This window comes from Fusarium vanettenii, assembly GCF_000151355.1.
Source record: "Fusarium vanettenii 77-13-4 chromosome 5 genomic scaffold NECHAsca_5_chr5_3_0, whole genome shotgun sequence".
Lineage (NCBI taxonomy): Eukaryota > Fungi > Ascomycota > Sordariomycetes > Hypocreales > Nectriaceae > Fusarium > Fusarium vanettenii.
Window position 1 is genome coordinate 455,573 of NW_003315878.1, and position 26,008 is coordinate 481,580.

The window sequence follows — 26,008 nt, forward strand, 5'->3', positions numbered from 1 at the left end:
CTTAAGGCGAACGCCTGTCACCAAAGTCAAGCGGGAAACGACATATTAGGATGGACTTTTGAGAATATTTTCTTCTAAAGACAATCAGCAAGTTATGATAAGAATAAATAAAAAATAAGCGGAGTTTTTATAACGTCATTGTAAATTTAGTCATTATACTCGTAGGGAGTTGGGTAACTATTTTATACTTCTGGCGTGCGAGTTGCAACTCATCTGTTAGAGCAAGTCGACGATATTATCAATCCAATGTGACGAGCTTGATTATAACCTCTCCTCCTATCTAGTCTACGTGCTTGTATTAACCTCATATCCTTACAGCTACTTCATTAATACCGCTCCATGATCCATCGAGACCGCTCCTCATCATCCATCTTCTCCAGCATGTCCGTCTCAGCCTTCTTGACATCGAAATACCTGTGCACAAGCCCCGATCCTAGCAACTCACACAGCTCCGTGTCCTGCATCAGCGCCCCGAGGGCCTCCTTGATGCTCTTGGGTAGCTTCACCTTCACATTAAGCCTCTCCCTCTCCGAAAGCGACAGCTGCGACGGGTCTTCGACACAGTCCCCCCACGCCATCTTCTCCCCGTCCGCCACGCCCTTGGTACCCGCCAGCAACACCGCTGAAAGCGCCAGGTAAGGGTTCGCGAGGCCGTCGATGCACTTGAACTCCCAGTGGCTATCCTCGATCTTGCGCAGTGGCGTCTCGCGGTTCTGAGTGCCCCAGGCCACCCAAGTACCACCAGCCCAGCAGCCGTCCAGCACCCGTTCGTAGCTAACCATGCTGCTGTATGTAAAGGCGGTTATAGCCCGAAGGTGCTTCAGGACACCAGCGTAGAATGGCTCATACACCTCCTTGTCCGAGCCCTTGGCCGATGAGATGGACAGGTGTACATGAGCCGCCGTTCCACAAGCCATGGCGTATGGCTTGGGGTGCAGTGTCATGCGGAAACCTCGAGCCGTAGCACAGCTGTTGATGACATCTCGTGCGTAGAGAAGAGTGTCTACTGCCTCGAGCGCAGGTGCCTTAGGTAGAATAACCTCGTACTGCCCATTGGCACTCTCAGGGTGTACCATTTCGATGTAGACACCAGCAGCGTCGAGCTGTTCGATGGCGTCCTCGAGAACTTCGATCGCCTCGTGCTCCATAGCTCGTCCCACTGACCATGCATGCCCATCACCGTTGAGAATCTCGTATTTGGTCTCTTCTCCACGACGGAAGAGGACGAGCTCAATCTCGAACCCAAGGGTAAACGACAGGCCTTGCTCGGCTGCCTTGGCAATAGTCTTCTTCAATAGGGTTCTTGGGCAAAGAGCAACAGCCGAACCGTCCTTCTCCTTGAAGTCACCCATGACTGTGATATGACCCTTCCGAGGACCGAGGCGCAGAGTGTTGAGATCTGGATGCAGTCTGTATTCTCCTGTTGGTGTGACATTGGGTGCTGGGACATCAACCTGCAGAAGACCAAGGCCGGCCTTTGTTACGCCAAAAGTAAAGTCCTCGCCGTTGCGAAGCAGAGACCACACCCTGCGCATTGGGATAGCTCTCATCCGAGGCATCGCTGTGAAGTCGTTCCAGTACACCCGCAGGAACCTGGGCTCCTCTTTGTTCTTCAGGAACCGAGCCAAGGTTGCGATATTCTTGTGCTCGGATCCCTCAAGCCTATAACTAGAGTCTGGCTGCAGAGGTCGGAACGCCAATCTGAGATCATAGAGCTTGTTTGCGTTGTTGAACAGGATATCCTTGACCAGCTGGCCTGCTTGCGACCAGGTCAGGTCCCCCTTGTAGACATAGTCAACCAGAACAGTTTCCAGGACTTCCCGGAGCTGGTCCACGGCCAAAACGTACGTCTCGGGGAACCAGTGGCCATCCGTGCTCCAGAGGATCTTGGATACGGGGCAGAGTTCCAGAATCTGGCGGACGACTCCCTCCTGTCCGTCACGGCTCAGGAAGGGGAACACCTCGCCAATGTCTGCGTACACATTGCTGTAAACTGTGGCAAGATACCCTAGCTCGCGGGTGAAAGGGTAACCGGCGTGGAGAAGTACAATAGGCACTTCGGGGTATGTCTTGATGAATTCCTGCAGATGGGCAGGCGACGACTTGTTAAGGGTGATGTCGTTGTCGCCAAGGCCTGTGTGGAACTGCACAGGCTTCTTGTGCTCGTCCTCGCTATTTTGTATCAAGCCTGCCAGGATATGGAGGAAGTAGTCGTTGAGAGGCTCATGCTCAAGTCGTGTGAACTTCTCAGCACCTTCTGCCTTCCTTTCGTCAAATACAACCTGGAATTTTGACATGAGGAGCTCCAGGTCGGTGATCTGAACCACGTCGAGGCCAGTCCGATAACAGATGACGGACTTGAAGCCGACGACCTCAGGGTCATCGAGGGCGTCGTAGATAGCATCCATAAAGTTCTCGACGGCTCCCGAGAATGCCTCTGAAGGGTGGGAGAACGAAGCACATGCCCGTTCAATGCAATCAGCGGCGACCTCTTCAATGCGGAGGATACGCTTGTTGGGGCTTCTCGTATAGGCGTCAAGCGTGTTGTAAGGCTCAACATCAGCCGAGTTGCCCAAACCATCATCGACGAGGATGTTCTCGATTCCCGAAAGACAAGTCCGGATCCATTCCTGGTAGTTTCCCCCTTGCTTCCTCACGATTGCCGCCTCGACAGCTTCCCAGGTTGGCTCAGTTCCGAGAAGTCCAGACAGATGCTTCACGGTGCGGATGTGAGCGAGGCTGGTACGGGATGAGTCGAGGGCATCACCGTTAGCCTCGGTAGCGATAGATAGGAGTGAATGCTTCCTTATCGCGCCGAGCTTGAGCAGCGGGTGTGCGTGATGGTCGATGATGGGAGTGGTCTGGATGACCCGCCGAAGTGCCTCTTCGGTGTTGACCTGATCCACCGCCATCTTTTGCTTGTGCAGGAAGAGATTTCCCTTCCCTAAGCTGCAATTGAGAGACTTCTGGTGGGGGAGAATATGTTGGACGCTGACGTGCTCGCTGGTGTGGATAGTCGAGTTTGGAGTACAGAGTAGCGCAAGTCTATAATCTCACCTCCTAGGAACGGCAAGTTGAAGGTCAGCAATGGAATCAAGGGCTAGAGAAACGAAGAAAAAAGAGCACTCGGCAGATCACTAATGATGACACGACACGGTAGGGCGAGTTGCATCATCGGGCGTTGCCGCGTATGCCCTGGCAGGGACTGAGACATGGAAGGCGCGGAGAGAAGCAATTTGCGACTTGCAGTTGTTAATGGGGCACTGGTTGACCTGCATATGTACCATGACTTAAGCTCCTCTAAGGGTAAACATAAGATAAATAAAAGGTAATAAGAAAACGAAAAAAAGATCCAATATCAACTACATTACAAATTTAGTCTTGAGTTTACTAAGAGTCAGACTAGATCTTTGCCGTTCTGATGTCTTAGTTATTTCTTAACTGGCTTTGAGACACGGGCATACAACTTGGGGGATTGTGATGAAAAGCCCGCACTCGGCGGAAAGATATGTGATGTGATAGTTACAAGGGGTGTTATCCGTGCCTGTTGATTCCTTTTTCAAACATCTCGATTGAAACCCCTCGTGAGGCTCTACTGCATCGCCATGTCAGGATATCCTCGCATCGCGCATGGAGTTGAAAATCATGGTGGACCCGGAGCAGACGTCGATCCCCCGTCTAAAATCAGATCTGCAAGGAAAATGGGAGAAAGCTTGGCCCTGGCAGGACCTGCTCGGAGCAGCGTCGCTCTTTGCTCCGTCGTCGAGATTAACGGAGCAGGTAACAAGCCCGAGCCCAGGGCAGCAAATAGCAAATAGCTTGTTTCTAGATGAATGTTGACTTGACACCAAGGGCGCCATCTTCCTTGGAACTACCCGTGTTCTTTTTTGATGCTCTTATTCATCTTGGCTTCAGGACCAGGGCCATCAAGAAAAAAACCCCTGGCGTAGCGTGCCCCCAATCATATGCGGCTAACCTTTCCAAGGACAATCGTCTCCATCCCCCGGACTGGCCGTATAAACTTCATGACTTTTGCCGTGGAGCTGAGTGGACCAGCGTAAAAGTATCACGGCAGTCTTTCACAGCTTCAAAAGTAAATACCGAACCATCCGTCGTCGTCAGCTTTGAGCTGAAGACAATCAATGGATCCGTCCATTGTGAGAGTCTCCGCCAAGGCTCGGCCTCGTCGCCTCAGCTGGGCTTGGTCGCCCGGAAAGCATCGCCCATGGCGGCGCTAATCCATTCCATCCGAGAAAGAACCTGAACCTTTACTGGACGGGTACCTATGTGCCTGTCCGCGACCTTTGATCTGGGCCTGTGCTTTTCTTTTCCTTTGGTTGAGATGGCCCGGCGGCCGATCATTTCCTCTTGCTGGGTTATGGACGCTCATCACCCGCAGACGAACTGAACCCAGATTCTGAGCTTGTTTGTCGGGCGTAGCATTCGCAGGTAATTACTGGAAATAAGCGACTTGGTCAAATGTTGCATGCGGAAGCTGCCAGACCGAGAGAAACCTCCCGCCCACGGTAAAACCAGCTGCTTTCATAAGATGAAACTGCCATGGCAATGATCTGGACCCATGTTTCTTTTCCGCTGGTGGGCCGACGCCGTGTTGTCGCAATTGTCCACTGAGCAATTACCACCACCTCCACTGGAGGTCACTAAGAGTGCAGCGCTAGACTGCAACTGGCCCAGCACCGCGACTGCACCGTGTTCTAGGTCGACCTCGATGCCCGCCATCTATTGACCATCCGTCCATGAATTCCGCATCTTACTCTGTGCAAATTCTTGTCTCTGTTGTTCTCATCTGCCTCTTCCATTCATTCCCTTCTCTCCTTCATCGCCGTTTCTTCCCTTCTTAGACGTTGAGCTCAAGGTATTATCTCCTCATCCACCTTCCACGCGTTCTCCATAGCCCAAGAGAGCCAAGCTTTACTGCCACGCCTCGGTCCCACGCTGCCCCAGCCAGTACCAGAACCTCTGTCGATCGCTACCCTTTCGCTCTCTGTTCTCTCCCTCCCTTCCTCTCCATCCCCCAGCTCTCCCCGTCCCCCAGTCCCCCGTCTCCGCTCTCTGCAGCTGCTGCCAATTCTCCGGACTCAAACTCTGCTGGGAGACCTCGAATGCTCACCAGGCAAAGATAGGCATCAGAGTCGGCCAATCCGTCCCCCCTTTGCTAGATAGATCCATCATCGTCGTTGTTGAGGACGGCCGACTCGGGACGACCGAGTCAGCACACCACGGGGCAGCCCTCGACTCTTCGCCTCCCTTGGCCGTCTTGCCGATCATCGATCCACAAACCGCAACGTTCCTCCGCGACCGCAGCTACCGACCAGATCGACCACCTAGACGTAGCCGAGAACCACCACGACCGGAGAGACTCTGGGTGTTGAGACGAGGACGCGAGACGAGCTTCATCGAAGCTCTCACTCCCCAGCAAAAGGCCGTCGTCTGCCTCCCACCTTGAAGCACGAATTCTCGCAACCGCCCTGTCCGCGCCTTCGACCGACCGACCGATCTGAACGACACAACGATGCCGCGCCGTCGTGCTCGGCCCTCGATCTCTTCTCTCTAGCCTGCCTAACATGAGGATCGCCATTCGCGAGCAGCTCGCAGCCCTCGTCGTCTTTGCTGTCCTCGTCGGTCTCGCTGTTGTCTCTATCCCTACCTGGATCTATGTCAACCGTTTCGTCGTCGATGTTGAGCGCGAGGGTTTGACACTTACGGCCTCACTCAAAGCCTCGCGCATTTCCGCAGAGCTGAACCTCGTCCAGACTAGCTGCATCACCATCGCCTCTCGCATCCTCCTCCAGGATGCCCTCACTGACTTTTACGACACTGGCAGTCGGGACTGGGATGCCGCCAGGGAGGATCTCCAAAGTGCTCTCGCCGTCAGCGCGTCTACGGGGTTGTTGCAGATGAGGTTGTACTCGAGGAATCAAACGGGTGCTTCGCGAGGTGGTCTGCTCAATGTCACGTCTCCCGTGGTCCCCACGATCGCCTTGCCTTACAGGGACTCGTCTGGCAATGAGGTCCTCCTTGGTGACGATGGTCCGGGCTATCCCCCGAGCCTCTACCCCAACATCACCTACGTCGACCTCGGCCACCCAAATACCATCAGGAATAATACTACAGCTGTGGCTGCAGAGGCCTTCAAGGACGTGCGCATCTACCGCGATGGGGGCCTGCTACTGGGCCCGCTCGTTCTCAATGAGACAACGTCTCTCCTGTCCGTATCGATACCCATTCGAAGCAATAACGATACCTTCATACTCGGTTATATGACCGTCGTCACACTGGCCAAGTCCCTTACCCTCATACAAGAGTCTCGCGAAGGGTTAGGGAAAACAGGCTCGGTCCTACTCATAGGACCTACCGATCGCTCAAATCGCTTCAATGCGTCGTACCCTGCGAGCAACGCGACCTACCTCCCTGACTCGGAAGAGTTTGGCAACCTCATGGTCAAATTCATCCTCCCCCCCAAGACGCCCGAGGGCTATAGTGACCGCCATAGCGTTTACCAGTTTGACAAGGAGTACGACAACAGGGCATTCCCTGTTGAGAAATACCCAGCCGCCTTTGACTCCTTTGCCAAGCGGTACGATTCCGTCAACAATGCCAGCGCCATGATCAGCACCCACAACGAACAGGGCGTCCCGGTCGCCGTTGGATTTGCGCGTACCCAGACCCCCCTGGTCAACTGGACTATCATTGTCGAGAAAGCCAAGTGGGAAGCTTACAAGCCAATCGATACGCTACGAAACATTCTCCTCGGCACTGTGTTCGGAACAGTCGGCTTCATAGTCCTTCTAATCGTCCCATGCGCTCACCTCAGTGTCCTGCCGATCCGGAAGCTCAAGGCCGCCACCGAAAAATCAGTCAACCCCCCTGGGTACGAGGAGTCCTTCATTGACTCGGAATATGAGGATGACGAGGAGCTGCCAAGCTCGGGAGGAATATCTCAGAGATCAAAGAAGAGGGGTTTCTGGTCCAAGATGAAGCGGCGCCTTCAGGGGAAGCGCACCAAGCCGAGCTCCAACCGAGACGTTACCCGTCGGATGTTCAAGATTCCTGGCAAGGTGGACGACCGGAAACACTTTATTACTGATGAACTCACCGAACTGACACGGACATTCAACGACATGAGCGACGAGCTGGTGAAGCAGTACCTCTCACTTGAAGTCAAGGTAGCTGAGCGGACGAGGGAGCTCGAAGAGAGCAAAAAGGCGGCCGAGGCTGCCAACGAGAGCAAGACGCTCTTCATCGCCAACATCTCGCACGAGCTCAAGACCCCTCTCAACGGAATTCTTGGCATGTGCGCCGTCTGCATGGAAGAGAACGATATTGTCAGGATTAAGCAATCCCTGAAGACCCTCTATAAGTCGGGCGACTTGCTGCTGCATCTTCTCGAGGATCTCCTCAGCTTCTCCAAGAATCAGATTGGCCAGCAACTCAGCCTCGAGCTGAAAGAGTTCAGCTTGGCCGAAATCCGGTCACAGATCCTCACCATCTTTGACAAGCAGGTGCGAGAAGGAAAGATCAACTTTTCGGTCGAGTTCCTCAGCTCCGATAATGTCGAGATTGGTACGAGCCCGGATCGAGCCGGCGGGGAGACCAAGTTGCCAGCACTGGGACCTCAAGGCACGGGACGGCTCAAGGATATGTGGCTCTGGGGCGACCAACACCGAATACTTCAAGTCATCATCAACTTGGTGAGCAACAGCTTGAAGTTCACTCCCCACAATGGCAGTGTATCGGTACGCATCAAGTGTCTTGGAGAAGCCGAAGTCATTGCCGAGAACGAGAGCCGCACATCATCGCTCTCGAGGAACTCGCGGAACAACTCGCGAAATGGACGCACTCGTCACCGTGGAGCGGCCAGCCCGACGCATTCTAGCAGCTCTGGTCGAAAGGACTCAGGGCAGCGCTTCAATGGCACTGGAACGGCGCTGTCTATCAACCCCATGGACCCCAAGGCGACTCCCCATGTGCAAATCCGTGAGCGATCTCCTACGCCTCCTCCACCAGGAGCAAAGGCGTACATCTTCCAGTTTGAAGTTGAGGATACAGGCCCCGGTATTCCTGAGCACATGCAACAAAAGGTCTTTGAGCCGTTTGTTCAAGGAGATCTCGGCCTGAGCAAGAAGTTCGGCGGAACTGGCCTTGGGTTGAGTATCTGCCATCAACTCGCTGGCCTCATGGGAGGATCGATAACATTACGGAGCACCATGGGCGTTGGCACGACATTCACGATGCAGATTCCTCTCAAATACGTCAAGAACAGGCAAGTCCTCTTGGGCAGATCTTGATGAGCATGACTAACTGTTGAATCCAGGACTCCTAGCACTGCCTCGAGCAGCGTGAAATCTCGGCCAACTAGTGTTGATGCTACTGCCGATATGGAGCCACCGCGCAATCTCAACCCTCCGAAGCCCGCAGCTGACACCAAGTCCGGCGTCCTGAACCCTCAACCCCGACTGGTCGGTCTAAGCCAACCGTACTTTGCTGCTGACCTTCCTGCTCCAAGGAGCACGACGCAAAAGATGGCTGAAATCGATCGAGCATTGGCCAATAAGAATGGCCAAGGAAAGCTGCGTGTCCTGGTCGCCGACGACAACTCGACCAACATTGAGGTCGTCAGCCGGATGCTCAAGCTTGAGGACGTCTACGACGTGACTATCGCCAAGGATGGTCAGGAAGCCTACGACCTGGTCAAGGCAACCATGCAAAGGAACGAGGCGTTTGATGTCATCTTTATGGATGTCCAGATGCCCAACCTTGACGGTCTACAGAGTACCCGTCTTATCCGCGAGATGGGATACACTTCCCCTATCGTTGCCTTGACGGCCTTTTCCGAGGAGAGCAACGTCAAGGAGTGCATTGACTCTGGCATGGACGAGTTCCTCGCCAAGCCGATCCGACGGCCGGCCCTCAAGCAGGTTCTCAAGAAGTTTGCGACAATTCCGGAAGAGCCGGAGAACGAGAAGCGCTCCCCTTCAGTTAAACCGTCAACACGGACAAACGGGAATGCAGTCCAGCCACACACTGAGGGCCAGAATGGTACTCTCAAGGAAAAGGAGGGCTGAACTCAACTTCACGCACATCACATACAAAAGTCTTTATCAAAGAACAGTCGCGACAAGGCCGCGACATGACAGATGAGCGACCTGCCATACTACTACAACACTTACATGTCCCACATTAGAGGACCTCGCACTGCATATACAGTCAACCCCCTATCTCTGTCATCTATATCCTCAGACCTCTCAAGGGGGCGGCTTGACATGGACTGGGGGATCAGGCCAGCAACATAGCCTTTGCTTCCCCTTACTACTACTACTACAACAACAACCACTACTACTACCATCACCAACTTGCATATCCTACCTCCTCATTCCAAGCTACAACAAAAGTTTCAAGCGGGAGGAAACCTTGTCTTTGGCGTTTGGTCGTCTTGTGTTTCTTGATTTGTTATTCTCTTGCAGGAGGGCGCGGGACAGGGGATCAAACAAAAAGCCCCTCGGGTGTCACGGGTTTGGTTCATTCAGGTTATGCCATCTTCTTTCTTCTCCCTTCACATCGCGGGTCTTTTGGTCCTTTCTTCCAACCCTTACAACTCTTTACTACTACTTTGCTCTTTGCTTCTCTTTCGCTTCTCTGGCCATTTGACACACACACAACACGAACGATCCGACCCGCGCGTATAGGTATATATGTCTTGAATTTTTTTTTTTACTGCGGTTGCGATACAGAGCCATGGTTGCCCTGAGGGGGTGGGTAGAAGATGAAGAGCGGGATTTGAGGGCGCAGACTTGAAAGAGAGATGAAGGGAAGCGATCAAGAGAAAGGGATGGAAAGGGAGCGTCTATATATATTCATGTAATTATATGTATGCGCATAATATTGAGATGAAGGATGAACAACTATTCAACGTTTTGCTTTCTTGACTCTTGTTACCAACTTGGCTCTGTGATTTACTGCACTTTTGATGGATGATGCCTTGGTCTGGCGATATCGAATATGAGTCTTGCTATTCACACCGCGTTAAAACACTAACCGCACTATACCACAACACAACTAAGAGGCCATCAAACTCAAGGCTCAATGCATATATAACAGCAGAGGGATGGGAATATTAGAAGGGATAAGGTCATGTATATAATTTGGCGTTCAGGGGGCAACTTTGTCTTTGTTAGTGGTGCGTAGGTCTCTAAAGCAGAAGGGTTGTTGGTGGTCAGGGGTCCGCCGCAATAGCTTCATATTAGGTTCAATTAGCTTGTCTATTATTGAAATACTCAAACATAGTATTTTCATGCCTTTTCGTGTGAATTTGGCGTAAAAGCGTTGTCGAGGTGTCGTAGAGTCGGTATCAGGCCATAGTGCGAATAGCAAGACTCTCGAATATACGCCCTTCAACGTCAACCATTTTAGACTTGACCTATCCTCTTCACTTGAAACTCAGAAGTACACGTAAAGGATTATCCAAGGCAATACTAATCGGGTCACAGTTCAGTTGGAAACATTGGAACTTGAAATGGAGTGAATTTTTTGGAGTCCATCCCCGTGTCAGAGCAAAGCATCAACCAGCCTGACCCCTTACTCGACCCTGCCCATCAAGGGACCCAGTCCCTGCCCGTTTCATTGACTTCATCACTTTCATTTCATCCGCTCTCCCTCACCGCGGGGCGAATTTCCCAAACCAGAGAACTCCATCCTGTAGGAGTCTCCATGATAACCCACCCACCAACACATCCATTCCATGCATAGCCATCCCGGGTCGTGAACCAAAAAGATACAGACAGACGAATAGAAACGAGAAGAAGAACCGGTAAGAACACAGCTGAGAAGAGAGAAAGAAACAATAGCCACAGACAAAGTCAACAACACGGACGAAGGAGAATTAATAAAAGGAAGAAAACACGCCAGAGCAACCAGGGAAAGCAAGCACACATGTACCGCCGCGCGTTTGAAAGCGAGCCCCCGAAAACGCCTCGTGTCGCGGAACCCCAGCGGCTCTCACCGACCAGAAGCCTGCCCAGGCGCCACGCCTTCATACATAGGAAATCAACATGTCCAAGGAAACAAAAACAAGTTCGGACGCAATCAAGGTCCGTCAACAGAGAAGTAGAGCGGGAAAATCGTGTACTGTTTGGCCTTGTCCGTGCCGTGTCGCGTCGGTTCGCAAGCGGACGACCGTTGTTGAGATTAAGACGGCGTTTGGTGTCGAAGTGTCGAAGTGTTGAATTGTCGAGGTGTCGAATTGTCGAAAAAGAAAGCAATCAAATGCGAATGTGGCCAAAAAGCCGTCCAGCTCAAGAGCTACAGCGCAACAGCCGTGTCGATGACGGAGTTGGCCTAAATCTCCATCCGGCCGGCAATGTCTTCACTCATGAACCTCTCGTTGCTTCTGTCGAGCATGTCCATGTCGTCAATGTCGTCGTCAAACTCGTCATCTGAATAGGCAACAAGATCGCCATCTTCCCCTCTGTTCCAGAACAATCCGTCGTCCATGTCCTCGTCGTCTTCCGTGTACGGCACCAGCTCAGCATCTCGGTCACCAAGCCAGTAGTTGGCACGCTTCTGCGCACCAGCTGATTCGAGCTCTTGTCGGTTGCTGTGGTTCCTTGCCAGGTTCGTAGGCCGGAGTGTCGGGCTGTGGGATGAGATGACAGGTACTACGCGCACGTAGAGATATGCCACACGCTTCAGGGATCGGTTGAAGAAGAAGTAGTGCGCGGCCCAGATGGCGCTCTCGTCCTCCTCAAACGGATCGGTGTCGGGGTGATAACTGAAGATTGTACACTCGTTAAGGTGCATTTCCTTGTCGATCAATGACCAGCATTGGGGTCCCCAGTTGGAACTTGTGTCGCTACCGAGAGAGGAGCCGAGCGACTGGGGCTCAAAGTTTGGCCTCACGTTTTGGAGAATCGAATCTAGGTTGACCATGACGCGGCGCAGGTTTCGCTCGCGCTTAAAGTCGTTGGGCCGAAGAACGTGGGAGAAATCGTAATGGGGATGACTGGCATTTAGCGTCGCGATCAGGTACGCAAATGTCCGACGACTTGAAAGATCTGATAGAGGACCGAAGGCGCTCGAGTGTGAAAATAGTTGCATGCTCGGTGAGGTGGCCAGCATCTGCGCACGTTCTGGTGGTGATAGGCTGGCGCCGAGCTTGAGGAGGGCTTCATGTTGCGAGTTGAGATCCTTATCGATGTTCTTGTAGAGCTTCTTGTCGGAACCTGTTGACTTTGTCGTGTAAAGATCGCAACCGCCTGTAACGTTGCAGTCGGGTGTGTTGAAGTTGAGGGCGCCCGTCACCGCTTCGAAGTCTTGCACTGGTAGATACTGCAGTCCGCATGTCAGCGTGGCCATGGCATGAAAAAGAGTCGCGAATGCCGGAATCGCTTACCTTCATATTGATGGAGGAGGAGCTATTTGGCTCCGATGTCGCGATAGAGATGCCGTGGTGTCGCTTTGCGTTGCTATGCGATGATTGTCGTGATGCGAGAGCGCGGTCGGGAGGGAACCGATTGCGTCAGCGTGGAGTAGCGGGCCACGGGGCGGCAGGAGACAGATGTCGCGATGCGGAAGGCGCAGAGGTGGAGACGCAGTCGACGTCGAAAGTCGGAATCGGAGTCGCAAAGTGTGGGATTGAAGTCGATCGCAAAATGCGACAAGGGCGACGATGGCAACGGTTGGTGTTTGGGGGAGGAAGGGATGGGAATGGCTTGGCTGGATTGAAGTCGGGGTAGCGTAGATAGATGATCGCCGGAGCCTGCTGCGGTTCGGAAGTATGAGGGAGGGGCGCGGTCGGTCGGCGTGTATGGTAAAGAGACCCGTGAATCAAGACCGGAGATAAAGAGACCAACGGTTGGGTGGGGGTTAATGCTGTAGGTCAATTCACCGGTAGTTGCGGCGATTGCAATGGTCAGGCAGAGATAAGCGACCAAGATGGTGAAGCTGTCGAATGTGTACGTAAGTTTGTAAGCGGCAAGATGAATGGAATGCAACAAGAGGGAGAGAGAAGGAAGAGGGGCGGCAATGGCAATTGAAGTTGCGTGGATGGAAGGGAATGACTGGCTGCGGGACTGATGGATTGGATGCTTTTGTCTGAGGTCAGCGGGTTCACGCAGGCAAGACAGCTTGTGAACCAATATGGACGGCTTTGTGATCTGATGGTCGCGGCCACCCGGCCACGGGATCGCAGCAGCGGATGAGCCACGTTGGCACCCGCAGAAGCAACAGACAGCTCTCCTGAAGCTTTGCCGGTCCCGGCCGTCAACACCGAACCAAAGAGGGAATTCCGGGGACTGCGCCAACTTGTCCCGTCGGTATTCGGGTCAAGCAAGCCAAGCCGGCGGAGCCCTCCCCCTGTCAGCCCATCTCATGCCTCATCTCGTGGCTCTCATGAGACCAGGGGTCCCGTCCAAAGAGCTCCAAATCCCTGATCTTGACCAATTGCCCAGCTCTGCTTCCAATCCAATCGATTTGCCCATGCGAGCTGCTGGCAATCTGTAAGCTCAACAGAACACTTGTTCCCGCAATCGCTAGGTTTTGGGCACCACAAATAGGGGGGCTCCTTTGGCGCAACATGGCAGCGAATCGGGCACTGCTCTGAAACCACGGGCCGCTGTCGAGCGCCATCATGCTTCAGCTCGAGCATTCCAGGCGCACTAGATGAAGCTTTCAGTCATGGTCCAATGTCAGTTTGCAAGTAAGAAAAGGCAAAAAATGAGGTCAATCGTTTCTCTTGATTCTGGTTGCGAGGCGTCCCGACGGAGTGATGCGATTGAGCTCGCGCTCGGGTTTGTCGAGCGCCCAAGGGACACCAACGTGTCAGACTGGGGCATGCCGAGTGGCATACGACGTGTGAACTCGGTGCATCCATTGAATGCCGTCACTCTTCGCCATCCGAGGATCCGCTGTCCTTGAGTCGACTCTGCATGATCCCTCCGCAATGGGTCGACGTCAGATTGCCGTCCCTTGCGCCGTCAACCGCATCTGCCGCACGGTGACGCCTTCACCCTTGGGCCTCATCTCTTGATATGAAAGAAGGTGGTTTTCCACCGTCAAAGATCTACAAAACAAGACCGTATCGGCCTAGGACTCCCCAAACACCACCAGCGCCGGTTCCCACGATGCAAATAAACATGCGTGTCCTCTCTTCCCATTGAAGAGATGCTCAGCCGCCTGAGACTTGCTCCATCACATAAACCCCGCATCTTTGAGTGATTCCAATATTTCTTCTTCGACCTGTTGATCCAAAGTTAATTCGAGATCAACTAACGTGTTGTAGTTCTTCGTATGAAACCGTATTATAAGGAACATCGCTCGATCGGTCTGGGGATTCGTAACGCAAGTTGAGTCGAGTTGGAGCCAGGCAGCTATTAACGTCGTCGCCGAGGATGGTCTACATGATCTTTGTAACTTCGTCCTCGACCTTGTTGACATTCGGCGTTAGCTGTCATCTGGCGATTTTTGTTGGGTGCAGGTTGCTGGGCCATCACGAGACTTCACTAGTCGCCAGGCTGGATATCACCCCTGATTACTCACCTCCATGTCCTCAAGAGAGTCTTGCTGGCCGATGCAGCGGAGTACGTTCTTCTTGCTGCTCTCCTGCAGCTCGCCGGCGAGGAGGAGTTCGTCGAGGATGTAGTATGCCTTGGTGAAGGAGAAGATGATATCGAGCTCGCAAACGTTGCCGTAGTACTTGTCCATCTGCTCGACGTATCGGTGGATGATTTCGAGGGTGATCAACTCATTGTCCTCCGAGGAGCATCCCGCAATGAAGAAGAGCGAGGCATATCGGCGGTAGACGATCTTGGTGTCTGTTGCTGTCAGCATATGCTGGCATCAAGTTAGGAGCTAAGGGGGCTGACCCTTGTACTCGAGAAAATTGCACATCCGCGTCCTACGGGCGAGCACGAGCTGGGACACGTCCTTGACGATCTTGGCCTTGTCCTTGGGGGAGAGTGTTGTGAACCACTTGGCGAGGCGCTGGAGGCACTAGTCAGTGACGACATGTCTTGATGGGAACTGGCAGGCGGACCACTTTGCCCTGACGGGACAGGAGAATGAGGTATCTGGTGGTTAACTCTAGGTCAGCGGCAGGGAACGAGCGAGCAGCTGTAGAGGAGCATACTGGATCGCCATCGTGATGTTGGTTTCACGCTGCCGAGCCTGCTTTGAATCGTGCAGGAGGGAGCGAGGGAGATGTTTGGGGAGATGCGAGTTGATGGAGATAATTCTGGCTTCAAGGCGGACACGGAAGCAATTTGGCGGGTTGGTGACGAGTCGGGCCTCAGGCGGGCAGCCCAGTCAGAATGGTCCAGGCTCCAGCCACGCCAGTCAAGAAATAAACCAGATACAAGAACGGCAGAGAGTATTAACTAACTCATCTAAGGTTTAGTAAAGAATTTTCTATAATTATGATAAAAATTCTTATAAATATAATATCATAATAATAATACTTTAGAGTTCTTAATTATATTTATTTCTTTTATTATTTATATTTAGAGAAGGGTAAGCAAATGTGTTTGTTGTACTGGTGTCTCGTTTTTTCCTTAACCTGAGTGCCATGGAGCCAATGCGCCTGGCTGATCCTCGCTGCGAGTCAGTGGACAGCCAGGTGGCTTCAGTGATTACAGTAAGTGACGGGCGGTCAATTAGCGGCCACTTACAGCGAGTCTGCAGTAGGTCTGTCCATCCAGCTTCCATTCATACATCTGGTGCGAACGATCTCAGACAAGAACAGCCATGATTCAACGGCTCAAGGCATAGATCAAGTCTTACCTGGGCAAAGTACTCCAAACCCCGCGTCAGTGATGGAGCCATGAATATCCGGATCGCGAGATTCCAAAGGTCATCATTCTATTGCCCATCCCCCTCCTTAAGCACGCGACTATGCGCTCCCTCTGATGTCAGTCGCGATGGAGGTCCTTGGCCATTCAGGAATCAACTTTCTCCCACCATCTCCCACCTCTTCATCACATCTCATCCTCGACCATCATTCGACTCCCCTGCAACCGTGACAAACGCATAACCACCACGCTTATCATACTGCGCACCGTTGTGATTCCAAAGCTCCTCCCGTCTGCGTCTGTGGCCAGGCAATATTACTAATCCCACCTCCGCTCTCCCCCACGTTTCCCTGGGGCTCAATAGTCTCGAAAAGCCCGCTTCCGAGCAATCGGAGGAGCTAGCAAGTTGCGTTGTCTAGCCCAGGGCGCGCCGAGTTGATAAAGACGGGACTATCTGGGCCTGCCGCTGGCGTCTCCGAGTTTAAGCCTCGAAGACGCCGACGCCGAAATTTTCCCTCGCATTCTTCAAACCTTGGCTCAGCCTTTCTCTACTTTTGCTGTTGATTTCTTTCTTCTTTGATCATTTTATACCTGTCTATTCTCTATTTCACTCTCATATACCCATCATGACGAAACTCATTCTCTCTACGGCGTTTGTACTCCCCGATTCCTGTGAGGCGCTTTCGTGCTGACAAACCCCTCTTTAGCAATGTCATGTCGGCAGGCCCTTCGGTGATTCGCAAGCCCGGAAACAACAGATCCAACCTCGAACTCGTCAATTCCCTTCGCGACAACTTTGCTGAGGCTCGGCGCGACTATGCGACACATGCTCCTGGCACCAACGGCTTCACGAACGGTGATGCGCCCAACGGCAAGGCGACGGCCGCCGAGCTCTGGACGGAGCGACAGGGCAGTGCGCTATACGTTCCCCGCATCAATTGGCAAGCCGCCGGGTTGCGGGAGGAGTCGAGTCAGTATGAGATCACAGTGAAACTATTCCTCTTGCCCGGGACGCCTGTCGCTGAGAGGGAGCAATACGCCAAGGAGGCCCTGGACTTGGTCCAGAGAGAGCTCGGTATTCAGACCATCGATCTGCTAATAGTTTCCTTCCCTGGCATGTCGTTCGAGGGCAATTGCGAGTGGGAAGCGGACAAGGCCAACGCTAATCAGGGCAATCTGGAGGATGAGCTTGCGACTTGGAAGGTATTCGAGGGTTTGCACAAGCAGGGTCTTGTCAAGCGACTGGCTGTGTCCGAGTTCGGCAGCGAAAAGCTAGGCGCCTTCATCAAGCGCGCCACCATTCGGCCCGTCATTGACCAGATCAACCTGCGCAACTGTTGCGATGTCCCCCCGCCGCTCAAGAAGCTGGCTGAGGAGGAGGGAGTCGAGTTGCACGTCCATACCGACTGTACTGATATTCTTCCCCCCGGAACTCTGCGCGAGCTCCTCGGCCACGGCCCCCGAGGCGCTGGCCTGCTCGCCGATGCCGCCGACAACGGAACCGGGCTGGCTGGGGAGATTGTTCCTGAATGGGTTGTGCGTTACACAGCATTTGTTCAGGATCGAGGCGTCATCGAGAACAAGGGCTATTTTGCCGGAGCCGAACTGGTGGAGCCCTAGTTCCGCAACTCCGCAACGGTTGACGAGTGGGATGGTGATGATATCAGGGAAGAGATGTTTCGGAGCATATCTGACAGCTCAATATCGGGCTGTGGATGGATTTCGTCCTTTGGTTTTTGCAAAACAGCGAGCATCAGACACACGGAGTTTAGACACTATGACAGGGAAATTGGCCGAGACGGCTTTTCTGTTTTTCTTTGGTTATCCCAGCATGCTTCTTTTGCGACCTCTCATCCTCACATCTTCTAGCTTCTTGAGTACGATCTTGGCCTGCTTGAAAGCCTGGCCATATGCATCGAGCAGCTCTGAGAAGATACACTCAGCACGAGGGTGCGTACTACCAAATGCCCTTTCTAGCACGTAGAGATCTACCGCTCGGTCTTCATCTGATACACTGCCACTTGCAAGGCCGAGGTCGATGATGACTAGCTCACCATCGAGAGGACTCTGGTTCTTTGGGTCGGTAGGGGGCCCCAACATCATATTACTGGTGGTCAAGTCCCCATGGACGATTCCAACCTTGTGCATATTGCCAATAGCAGTGCCGATGCGTCGCATCAGGCTCTTCAACTCGGTGTCATCCTCGATGCCCTCTGTGCGGGTTCCAAGGCGCTCGTTGATGCTCTTGCGGACGGGCCCTCCATGTATCCATTCCAACATCAACCACCCAGCAGCCTCATCAACAGCGTAGACGGCTGGCACGCGGACGCCATCGCGACGACACTTTGCGAGGATGCGGGCCTCTGACAGGATCCGGTGTCGCGTGAGGCGCTGATCGAGAGTCGGGTGCCGCCAGGGCTTGGGAGGGCGGTACTTCAGGGCGCAGGGGATGTCGGGTAGCAGGTAGGTGCTCTTGTAGAGGCGGCCCTCGGCGCCTTGTGTGATGAGGGTTGGCGGGGTCGACGCGGGGTATTCGAGGATCTTGGGGAGGGGAAATTGATGCGCCTGCTGCGCCGCGGGGTCGGTGGCCGGCGCCGTCGCTGTGGCCGTCATAGCTGTTGGAGTCCTCTGAACTGAGCTGAATGTTGATGATAGAATAAAAGTCAAGGATTAGATCAGTCAGTGGGGAAAGATCTAGCGATTATGACGAGCTGCAAGACGAGCGCAGGTACGGGGCAGTCATGAAGTCAGTTGAAGACGCAGACAAAAAAGGTTGATTGGCACTGGCACCATGCATCGGACGGACACGCGCAGTCAGCAGCGGGCCGATGAAGGGACGGTAACGGCTAGGAACATCCATTTTTTTGGCGGGCACAAGAGAGAAACGTGACTGGCGGGTTCTTTGCACTAACAACCAGCCCGTGGTCAAATCACGTTTATTTCTACCAAGCTTGACGCCATCGACGTTTGACTGCCCCTCCAGGTTTTGACAGCACATGGGATTTTATGCCTTTTCTCACTCATGGAATAACAACCCCAAATTCACTCAACATCCTTCGAAACCCTAGGATTGATCCACTGCGCCTCTCCAAACCCTAAGTCCAGGCCGAGGCGCATTTACAAGTCCCCTGGATAGCCGAGACACTACTGGAATAGGCCTGGTAATAGTGCCGCTGGAAGAATCCCTCACGACCAACCGATGCCGGAATCAACTGCACAAGTCCACCCGGGACGCTGCCAATGCAATCGAGAACCCGCTAGACAGTTCGGCATCGCAGCATTAGCGCTGTGGGATGGGGGCGACTCCAGGGGCAAACAGCTTATGGCGCATCCTCTTTAACCACCACCCTTTTGCGTAATACAGCCTTTTGTAAGGGCACGTACGAGAAACACCAACAGTCAGCATCACCATATCCTGACCGTTTCTTCTCGGGATCTCGTATGCCCGGCACTCCCGCTCGCCACAACGGCCCTCTGCCGCGTCCCGAGGCGAATGGCTGAGGGAGCCGTCAAGCTAAAATCAGTCACACACAACGCCATCCGCGCATCCCACATCCACCTGCCATGTGATGGGTTTCCCTGCCCTGGGTCGTAATGGATCTTTTAGCTGCAGCTACAGGGGCCCTTCTCCATTCCCAGCCATCCGCGCAAGTGGCCGAACCCGGCCGCTCCAGAACAAATCTGGCAGTTCGGCCTGTCCTGGACGACGGTACGGCGCTGGTTGAAGCCCCGGAGGCTTGAGCAGAGCGCACACACAAACTGCTTTCGCGCTTGTGCTGCCCCCCGTCGTCATCCACTCACTCCCCCTCTGTGCCCCAGCCCAGTTATCTTGTGCGCCGTCGATCCAGCCTCTCTCTCTCCTCTCCCTTTTCCCTCCCCTCAAAGAGAGAGACACCCCAAGGACCATGCGCGATAGCCTCACCCAACGCCCTGACTTGCCATCCAGACGCTTCGCGCTCAACCATGGCAGAGTCCGACCTGCTCCAGTGGACCACCGTCCTCATTCTGACCGCTCTTTTACTTGCCGCCATCGTCCTCGCCCAGATCGTCTCCGTTTATACAGCCTACCAAGTGGCGCCCCAGGAGATCGCAACCTTTGTTGACACGGCCGACTTTTCCTCCCAGGAGAATGAGTCGTATGATCGCGACGTCTCCAAGGTGCAGCGTCTGGATGAGAAGCTACGCTTGACCCAACTCCTAAGGGAGATACAGAGGACGTGCGACGATTTGCGCGAGGACCTCAATGGCATGTTGCTCGAGGAGGACGCCACCCAGATGAGGACCGTCGCCAGGTTGCTCTGGGCGTCGAAGCGATCGAGGCTGGAGGGTCGTGTCCGGAGGCTTGATATGTTGCGCATGCGCTTTCTTGTCGTGTACATGGGTGTCGTCGCATTCAACACAAACACTACCAGCCATACTGAGAAACCACAACCCCCATCTGCGCCCAGGGACCTCGAGAAGTCGCCCGTCTTCAAGACACCACCTCGTCCAGCTCTTCCCAAAGGCCTGATGGAGGGAATCATCAACCGTCCCCCCCTCCGCAGTCTGACCACGCAGGCACTCATCGGCCACCAGGAGCACACTTCCAAACCCCATCGCAAAGGATGGGCAGGCGTTGTCGAGGAGCTCCAGACATCTCCCAGGATGCAGCAGCGCCACGCCTCGATCGAGCGCGCAATGTCAAGGTCCTACTCAAAGTCGCCATGATCTACTCTCATCGGTTTGGTCATAAGACTTCCCCTGGTTTTCCTTACGTATTGGCACACGGTTACAGCGACACGACATAAACTTTCTCACAGGTTGCCCATTGTATGCGACGGACAGAGCGCGGGCATGGCACGGCGTTTTCTGGTGCGGCCATCTTGGCCACCAAACATTTTTCACGATACAGCATGATCCGATACAGTACAGCACAGCATCGGCATTCTAGATCTTCTACAGGCATGGAGAGGCGCGGTTTATGAGCGATGATTAATGATGCCTTGGTCTGGCAAAGGTTGGAGGGCATTGAGGAGTTTGGTTCGTTTTCACTTCACTTCGCATAGATGGGATGATACCCCCCTTTTTCTTTCCGAGGCCTTACGCCTTGGTGCATCTTGTTTTATGCCTTTTTTGCTATTGACGTTGATAGCATACCCCTATCATGTTTCGTCGCCGTTCTTGGGAGATATGGAGGATACAGCAGCCCCCCATCAATGACCAGAGACAGCTTCGGGACCGGTACCGTTTCTTTCTCCGACTATAACGTTGTTAGTCTTGGCTTTAGACGGATCTGATTTGTGAGTTTTGACTTGCCATCGAGAGCCACCAAGAAACGGCTCACACAGTTGTAGCAAGCCACCTAGGTTTCGGGTTAGCTTAGACTCAATTTACTACGCTGGGCTCTATCTTACCGTTGCTGTGATCTCGACAATCTCCTGCTCATTAAAGAACTTCTTAAGGTGGTCAAACGTCTCGTCCTTGACGTGAACATTCCTCGTCATCTCATCCGTGTAGAGCAACACGGCCCACTGCTTCTCCGACAACTCGGCTGGACGCTCACCGAGCGTGTCCTGCTTGATGGCCTCGAGTCCTGCCTCAGAGACGCCGCCCTTGACGGCCAGCGGGGCATGGTGCTTCCACTCATACCAGGCCTCGTTGCAAACGGCAACGCGCGAGATGGCGAGCTCACGGAGGTCGTCGCTCAGCGAGGTTTTTGTGCGGACAGCGCCGAGGAACGAGTTCCATCCGTCAGCCACGGGAGGAGAATGAAGGAGCGCAAGGTCAAGGGACTGAAGAGGACGAGGGTTTCGCCGTTCCTCGATGCGCTTCACAATGGCGGCTTCTTCATCGTTCTTGGTCGGGACAGGGGTGGGTACGTAAGGGATTCTCATGATGCCGGTTTGGTGTAAGTTGACTGTGTATGTCAGTTGAGAAGATCGTATGCGCCAGAGGTGCTAGATATATCAGGATTGAAACAAGAGGTTACTGTAAATAATATATACAATGAGAGATAAACCCGACAGATGTCGAGACCCGAAAGCCGCTGCTTGGTTATATGTTCTCCCGGATGCGCGGGGTCGGTTTAGAATCGCAACTCCCGTCTCCACTTCCCGAAAAGCGGCGCCGAGAGGCGGAGGTTTAACACGGCATCTGGACGGTTGCCAGGATGAGCTTGGAAAATGCATTTAAAGATGGGTTGAATAGAGTGTTGCGGGTAGAGCTAGGTTAGCTCTAATTATGACTAGTTTACAGCGAATTGGAGTTTAGGAATTTCGAGTGGAAGATGGGCATTCACACCGGAGCCCAACATCCTCAAGGTGTTACCGAAATGCCCATCTCCAGCACCATAGGGAAACGAGCATTTGTCATTAAATGCATTTCCCATCCAATTTAGGCGCAATAAAAGTTGACCTTTAAATATTCCAAGCCTTTTCAAACCACGTGCCGTTTGTTGCCAGGAGCGCCGAGGCAACAATATTTCCACTGCTATATCCTGAGTCTCGAGATTCTTTGTTGCTCCGTCAACTCTCCTCCCAACATCCACACCCAATTTCACCAACCGTTCAGCATTGAAGCGTCAAGATCCAACCAAGCATTTACATTTCGCAAAACTCGAGAAGCGACACATTAAACCACGGCAAACCATTTGACTCCAGATATTCCCTTCTCACACCAACAACTGCGCGGGTGCGCTCCAATCCCTCCTGTCAGATCAATCCAGTTCATCCGAGCTTGGATCGCAGGGACGCGTTGCGCACCGTCACGTGACAGGGAGCTCCCAACCTGGATCATTAACGCGACCTCACTTTTTTCGCGTCGTCACGATCTCCTTCAAGCTCCTCCTCCTCCCCGTTCGCTCTTCCGTCACTCTCGCTCGCGCGCTCATCAGCAACGATGGCCGAGATCAAGATTGACAGCAAGGTCTTCCAGGAGCGCATCTCGCACTTTGTGACTGCCTGGAAGAATGACCTCCGAAACAAGGATGGCCTGTTCGGTGGCGCTCAGTCCATGGTCGTGATGATGGGCAAGGTCGAGGAGATTCCCGAGTTCCACAAGAACAATGCGATTCACGTATGCGATTCCGATAATCCTCGACTCGAAGCGAAAGATGGAAATGTTGACGACTTTCACAGTTCTGGCTTCTAGGCTACGAGTTCCCGACCACGTTGATGCTGTTCACCTTGGACACGCTGTACATTCTCACAACAGCCAAGAAAGGTATTGTTGCCTATGCGCTCGTTGCGCGATTTACCAGGAGCTGACTGTTGCCTAGCGAAGCATCTCGAACAGCTCAAGGGCGGCCGATTCCCCATCGAAGTGCTCGTGCGAGGCAAGGACGCTGCGGAGAACGAGAAGCTCTTCATCAAGGTTACCAACAAGATCAAGGAAGCAGGAGTAAGCGAATCAATCCCCATCGTCTCGAGCTCATCTTAACATGTTGTGATTTCAGAACAAGGTCGGCACCATCTCCAGGGACACCTCCCGAGGCCCCTTTGTCGAGGAGTGGAAGAAGCTCTTTGCGGATCAATGCAAGGATGTCACCCAGGTCGATGTGTCAGCGGCGCTCTCGACTCACGCCTTTGCTGTCAAGGACGAGAGCGAGCTCCGAGCGATGCGAACCGCTTCCAAGGCCTGCGTGGCCCTGATGACCCCTTACTTCCTCGATGAAATGTCCAACATCCTCGACGCCGAGAAGAAGGTCAAGCATTCGGCGCTTGCCGAAAAGGTCGACAAGAAACTCGACGACAACAAGTTCTGGCAGACAGTGCAACTTCCGAGCAAGGCGAAGCTCCCCACCGACCTTGACCCGACCCAGCTGGACTGGATCCTGGGACCTTCAATCCAGAGCGGCGGCAAGTACGATCTCCGATTTGCGGGCGAGCCCAACGACGATAACCTCCATGCCGGCATCATCATTGCTGCTATGGGTCTCCGATACAAGTCGTACTGTTCAACGATCGCACGAACCTACCTGGTCGATCCCAACAAGTCCCAGGAGAGCAGCTACAAGCTCCTTACCCTCATTCACAACACCATCATCAAGGAGATCCGAGATGGTATGACGGCAAAGGATGTGTACGCCAAGGCTCTGAGCATCATCCGAAGCAAGAAGCCTGACATGGAGAAGCATTTCCTCAAGAACGTCGGCTGGGGTATTGGATTGGAGAACAAGGACCCAACCCTTGTGCTCAACGCCAAAAACCAGAGAACCCTGAAAGACGGCATGACTTTGATCATCAACACCGGATTCCAGGACATCGAGAACCCCCAGCCTCAGGACAAGCACAGCAAGGTGTATGCCCTGGTTCTTACCGACACCATCCGAGTCACATCCGCAGAGCCTGTGGTTTTCACAGCCGAGGCGCCCACTAGCGCTGACGCAAACTCGTTCTTCTTCAAGGACGATGAGGAGGCCGAGCCTGCGCCAAAGAAGGAGAAGAAGGACTCTCGTGTCGGTGCCGTTGCTACTAAGAACATCACAAACACAAGACTCCGCTCCGAGCGTACAACTCAAGTCGCCAACGACGATCTTGAAAAGAAGCGCCGTGAGCATCAAAAGGAGCTCGCGGCCAAGAAGCAAAAGGAAGGTCTGGCGAGATTCTCAGAATCTACCAGTGGCCAGAACGGTGGCGAGGTCAAGAAGTTCAAGCGATTCGAATCTTACAAGAGAGACAACCAGTTTCCCACCAAGATCAAGAACCAGGAGATCATTGTTGACGTCAAGAACAACACCGTCGTCCTTCCTATCATGGGACGCCCTGTTCCATTTCACATCAACACTATCAAGAACGCTAGCAAGAGCGATGAGAATGACTTCTCTTTCCTGCGAATCAACTTCCTTTCTCCTGGTCAGGGTGTGGGAAGAAAAGATGACCAGCCATTCGAAGATGCCACAGCACACTTTGTGCGAAGTTTGACCTTCCGATCGTCTGATGGAGAGAGATACAATGAGATAGCGAATCAGATTTCCAACATGAAGCGTGACGCGGTCAAGAAGGAGCAGGAGAAGAAGGACATGGAGGATGTCGTTGAGCAGGACAAGCTGGTGGAGATCCGAAGTAAGCTGATATCTTTACTGCGGGTGACCTGATACTAACAGAGACCAGATCGACGACCCGCTGTATTGGACAATGTCTACATTCGACCTGCCATGGAGGGCAAGCGAGTGCCCGGAAAGGTTGAGATTCACCAGAACGGTATTCGATACATCTCACCTCTGAACGCACAGCATAGAGTGGATGTGCTGTTCTCCAACGTCAAGCATCTTTTCTTCCAGCCTTGCCAACACGAGCTGATTGTCATCATCCACATTCACCTCAAGGACCCCATCATTGTGGGCAACAAGAAAAAGACCAAGGACGTGCAGTTCTACCGAGAAGCGACGGACATCCAGTTCGATGAGACGGGTAACCGCAAGCGCAAGTACCGGTACGGTGATGAGGATGAGTTTGAGGCAGAGCAGGAAGAGCGACGCCGGAGAGCCGACCTCGACCGACTCTTCCAGGGTTTCGCCCAGAAGATTGCCGAGGCTGGCCGCAACGAGGGTATCGAAGTGGATATGCCCATCCGCGACCTTGGATTCCACGGTGTGCCGTTCCGCAGCAACGTCTTTGTCCAGCCTACCACAGACTGCCTTATCCAGGTTGTTGAGCCTCCTTTCATGGTCATCACTATTGAGGAGGTTGAAATCGCGCACTTGGAACGTGTTCAGTTCGGCCTGAAGAACTTTGATATGGTCTTTGTCTTCAAGGACTTTACACGAGCACCATACCACGTCAACACCATCCCTGTCGAGTTCCTCGACCAGGTTAAGGATTACCTCGACTCTTCCGACATTGCCTATACGGAAGGACCTCTCAACCTGAACTGGCCTACCATTATGAAGACAGTGACAGCAGACACTCACCAGTTCTTCGTCGATGGAGGTTGGTCCTTCCTCCAGGCCGACTCGGACGATTCTGGCAACGAGGACATGTCGGAAGAGGAGTCTGCGTTTGAGATCGATGACGATGAACTTGACGAGGCGTCCGAATCTAGTGAGGAGGACTCTGACTTTGGCAGCAACGCCAGCGATGATGATGACGACGACGATGCTGAACTCGACAGCGATGAGGAGGGTGAGGACTGGGATGAGTTGGAGCGCAAGGCAAAGAAGCGAGACCGTGAGGGCGCCATGGAGGATGAGGACCGTGGCAGCAAGAAGAAGCGCAAGCGCTAAAGGGGTA

General features: G+C 53.4%; 8 protein-coding genes across 8 annotated transcripts; 3 read left to right on the top strand and 5 right to left on the bottom strand.

Moving 5' to 3' along the window:
- Positions 1–326: 326 nt before the first annotated feature.
- NECHADRAFT_41904 (uncharacterized protein) lies at positions 327–2,912 on the bottom strand (the record flags this gene model as incomplete). Its single annotated transcript, XM_003051083.1, has 1 exon — positions 327–2,912. One exon carries the CDS (start codon positions 2,910–2,912, stop codon positions 327–329), a length of 2,586 nt encoding a protein of 861 aa, XP_003051129.1.
- Positions 2,913–5,585: 2,673 nt separating this feature from the next.
- Positions 5,586–9,086, top strand: NECHADRAFT_93523 (uncharacterized protein; the record flags this gene model as incomplete). The annotated part of the gene is made up of 2 exons (XM_003050705.1): positions 5,586–8,167; positions 8,381–9,086. The coding sequence occupies 2 exons, from the start codon at positions 5,586–5,588 to the stop codon at positions 9,084–9,086; spliced, it is 3,288 nt and encodes a 1,095-aa protein (XP_003050751.1).
- A 1,439-nt stretch (positions 9,087–10,525) lies between these two features.
- On the bottom strand, positions 10,526–12,415 carry NECHADRAFT_100490 (uncharacterized protein; the record flags this gene model as incomplete). Its single annotated transcript, XM_003051084.1, has 2 exons — positions 10,526–12,345; positions 12,410–12,415. The coding sequence occupies 2 exons, from the start codon at positions 12,413–12,415 to the stop codon at positions 11,356–11,358; spliced, it is 996 nt and encodes a 331-aa protein (XP_003051130.1). The 3' UTR covers positions 10,526–11,355.
- Positions 12,416–13,733: 1,318 nt separating this feature from the next.
- Positions 13,734–15,368, bottom strand: NECHADRAFT_102641 (uncharacterized protein). The gene is made up of 5 exons (XM_003051085.1): positions 15,143–15,368; positions 15,050–15,083; positions 14,880–14,997; positions 14,554–14,828; positions 13,734–14,440 (listed from the first exon to the last, which is right to left on the bottom strand). Exons 1-5 carry the CDS (start codon positions 15,151–15,153, stop codon positions 14,411–14,413), a joined length of 468 nt encoding a protein of 155 aa, XP_003051131.1. The 5' UTR covers positions 15,154–15,368; the 3' UTR covers positions 13,734–14,410.
- A 1,058-nt stretch (positions 15,369–16,426) lies between these two features.
- Positions 16,427–17,420, top strand: NECHADRAFT_40997 (uncharacterized protein; the record flags this gene model as incomplete). The annotated part of the gene is made up of 2 exons (XM_003050706.1): positions 16,427–16,452; positions 16,508–17,420. The coding sequence occupies 2 exons, from the start codon at positions 16,427–16,429 to the stop codon at positions 17,418–17,420; spliced, it is 939 nt and encodes a 312-aa protein (XP_003050752.1).
- Positions 17,421–17,579: 159 nt separating this feature from the next.
- NECHADRAFT_100492 (uncharacterized protein) lies at positions 17,580–18,413 on the bottom strand (the record flags this gene model as incomplete). The annotated part of the gene is made up of 1 exon (XM_003051086.1): positions 17,580–18,413. The coding sequence occupies one exon, from the start codon at positions 18,411–18,413 to the stop codon at positions 17,622–17,624; it is 792 nt and encodes a 263-aa protein (XP_003051132.1). The 3' UTR covers positions 17,580–17,621.
- A 1,985-nt stretch (positions 18,414–20,398) lies between these two features.
- NECHADRAFT_104429 (uncharacterized protein) lies at positions 20,399–21,673 on the bottom strand (the record flags this gene model as incomplete). The annotated part of the gene is made up of 3 exons (XM_003051087.1): positions 20,399–21,039; positions 21,069–21,141; positions 21,194–21,673. 3 exons carry the CDS (start codon positions 21,671–21,673, stop codon positions 20,993–20,995), a joined length of 600 nt encoding a protein of 199 aa, XP_003051133.1. The 3' UTR covers positions 20,399–20,992.
- Positions 21,674–22,676: 1,003 nt separating this feature from the next.
- On the top strand, positions 22,677–26,001 carry GTC2101 (FACT complex protein; the record flags this gene model as incomplete). The annotated part of the gene is made up of 5 exons (XM_003050707.1): positions 22,677–22,853; positions 22,916–23,000; positions 23,056–23,177; positions 23,233–24,841; positions 24,890–26,001. The coding sequence occupies 5 exons, from the start codon at positions 22,677–22,679 to the stop codon at positions 25,999–26,001; spliced, it is 3,105 nt and encodes a 1,034-aa protein (XP_003050753.1).
- Positions 26,002–26,008: the final 7 nt, after the last annotated feature.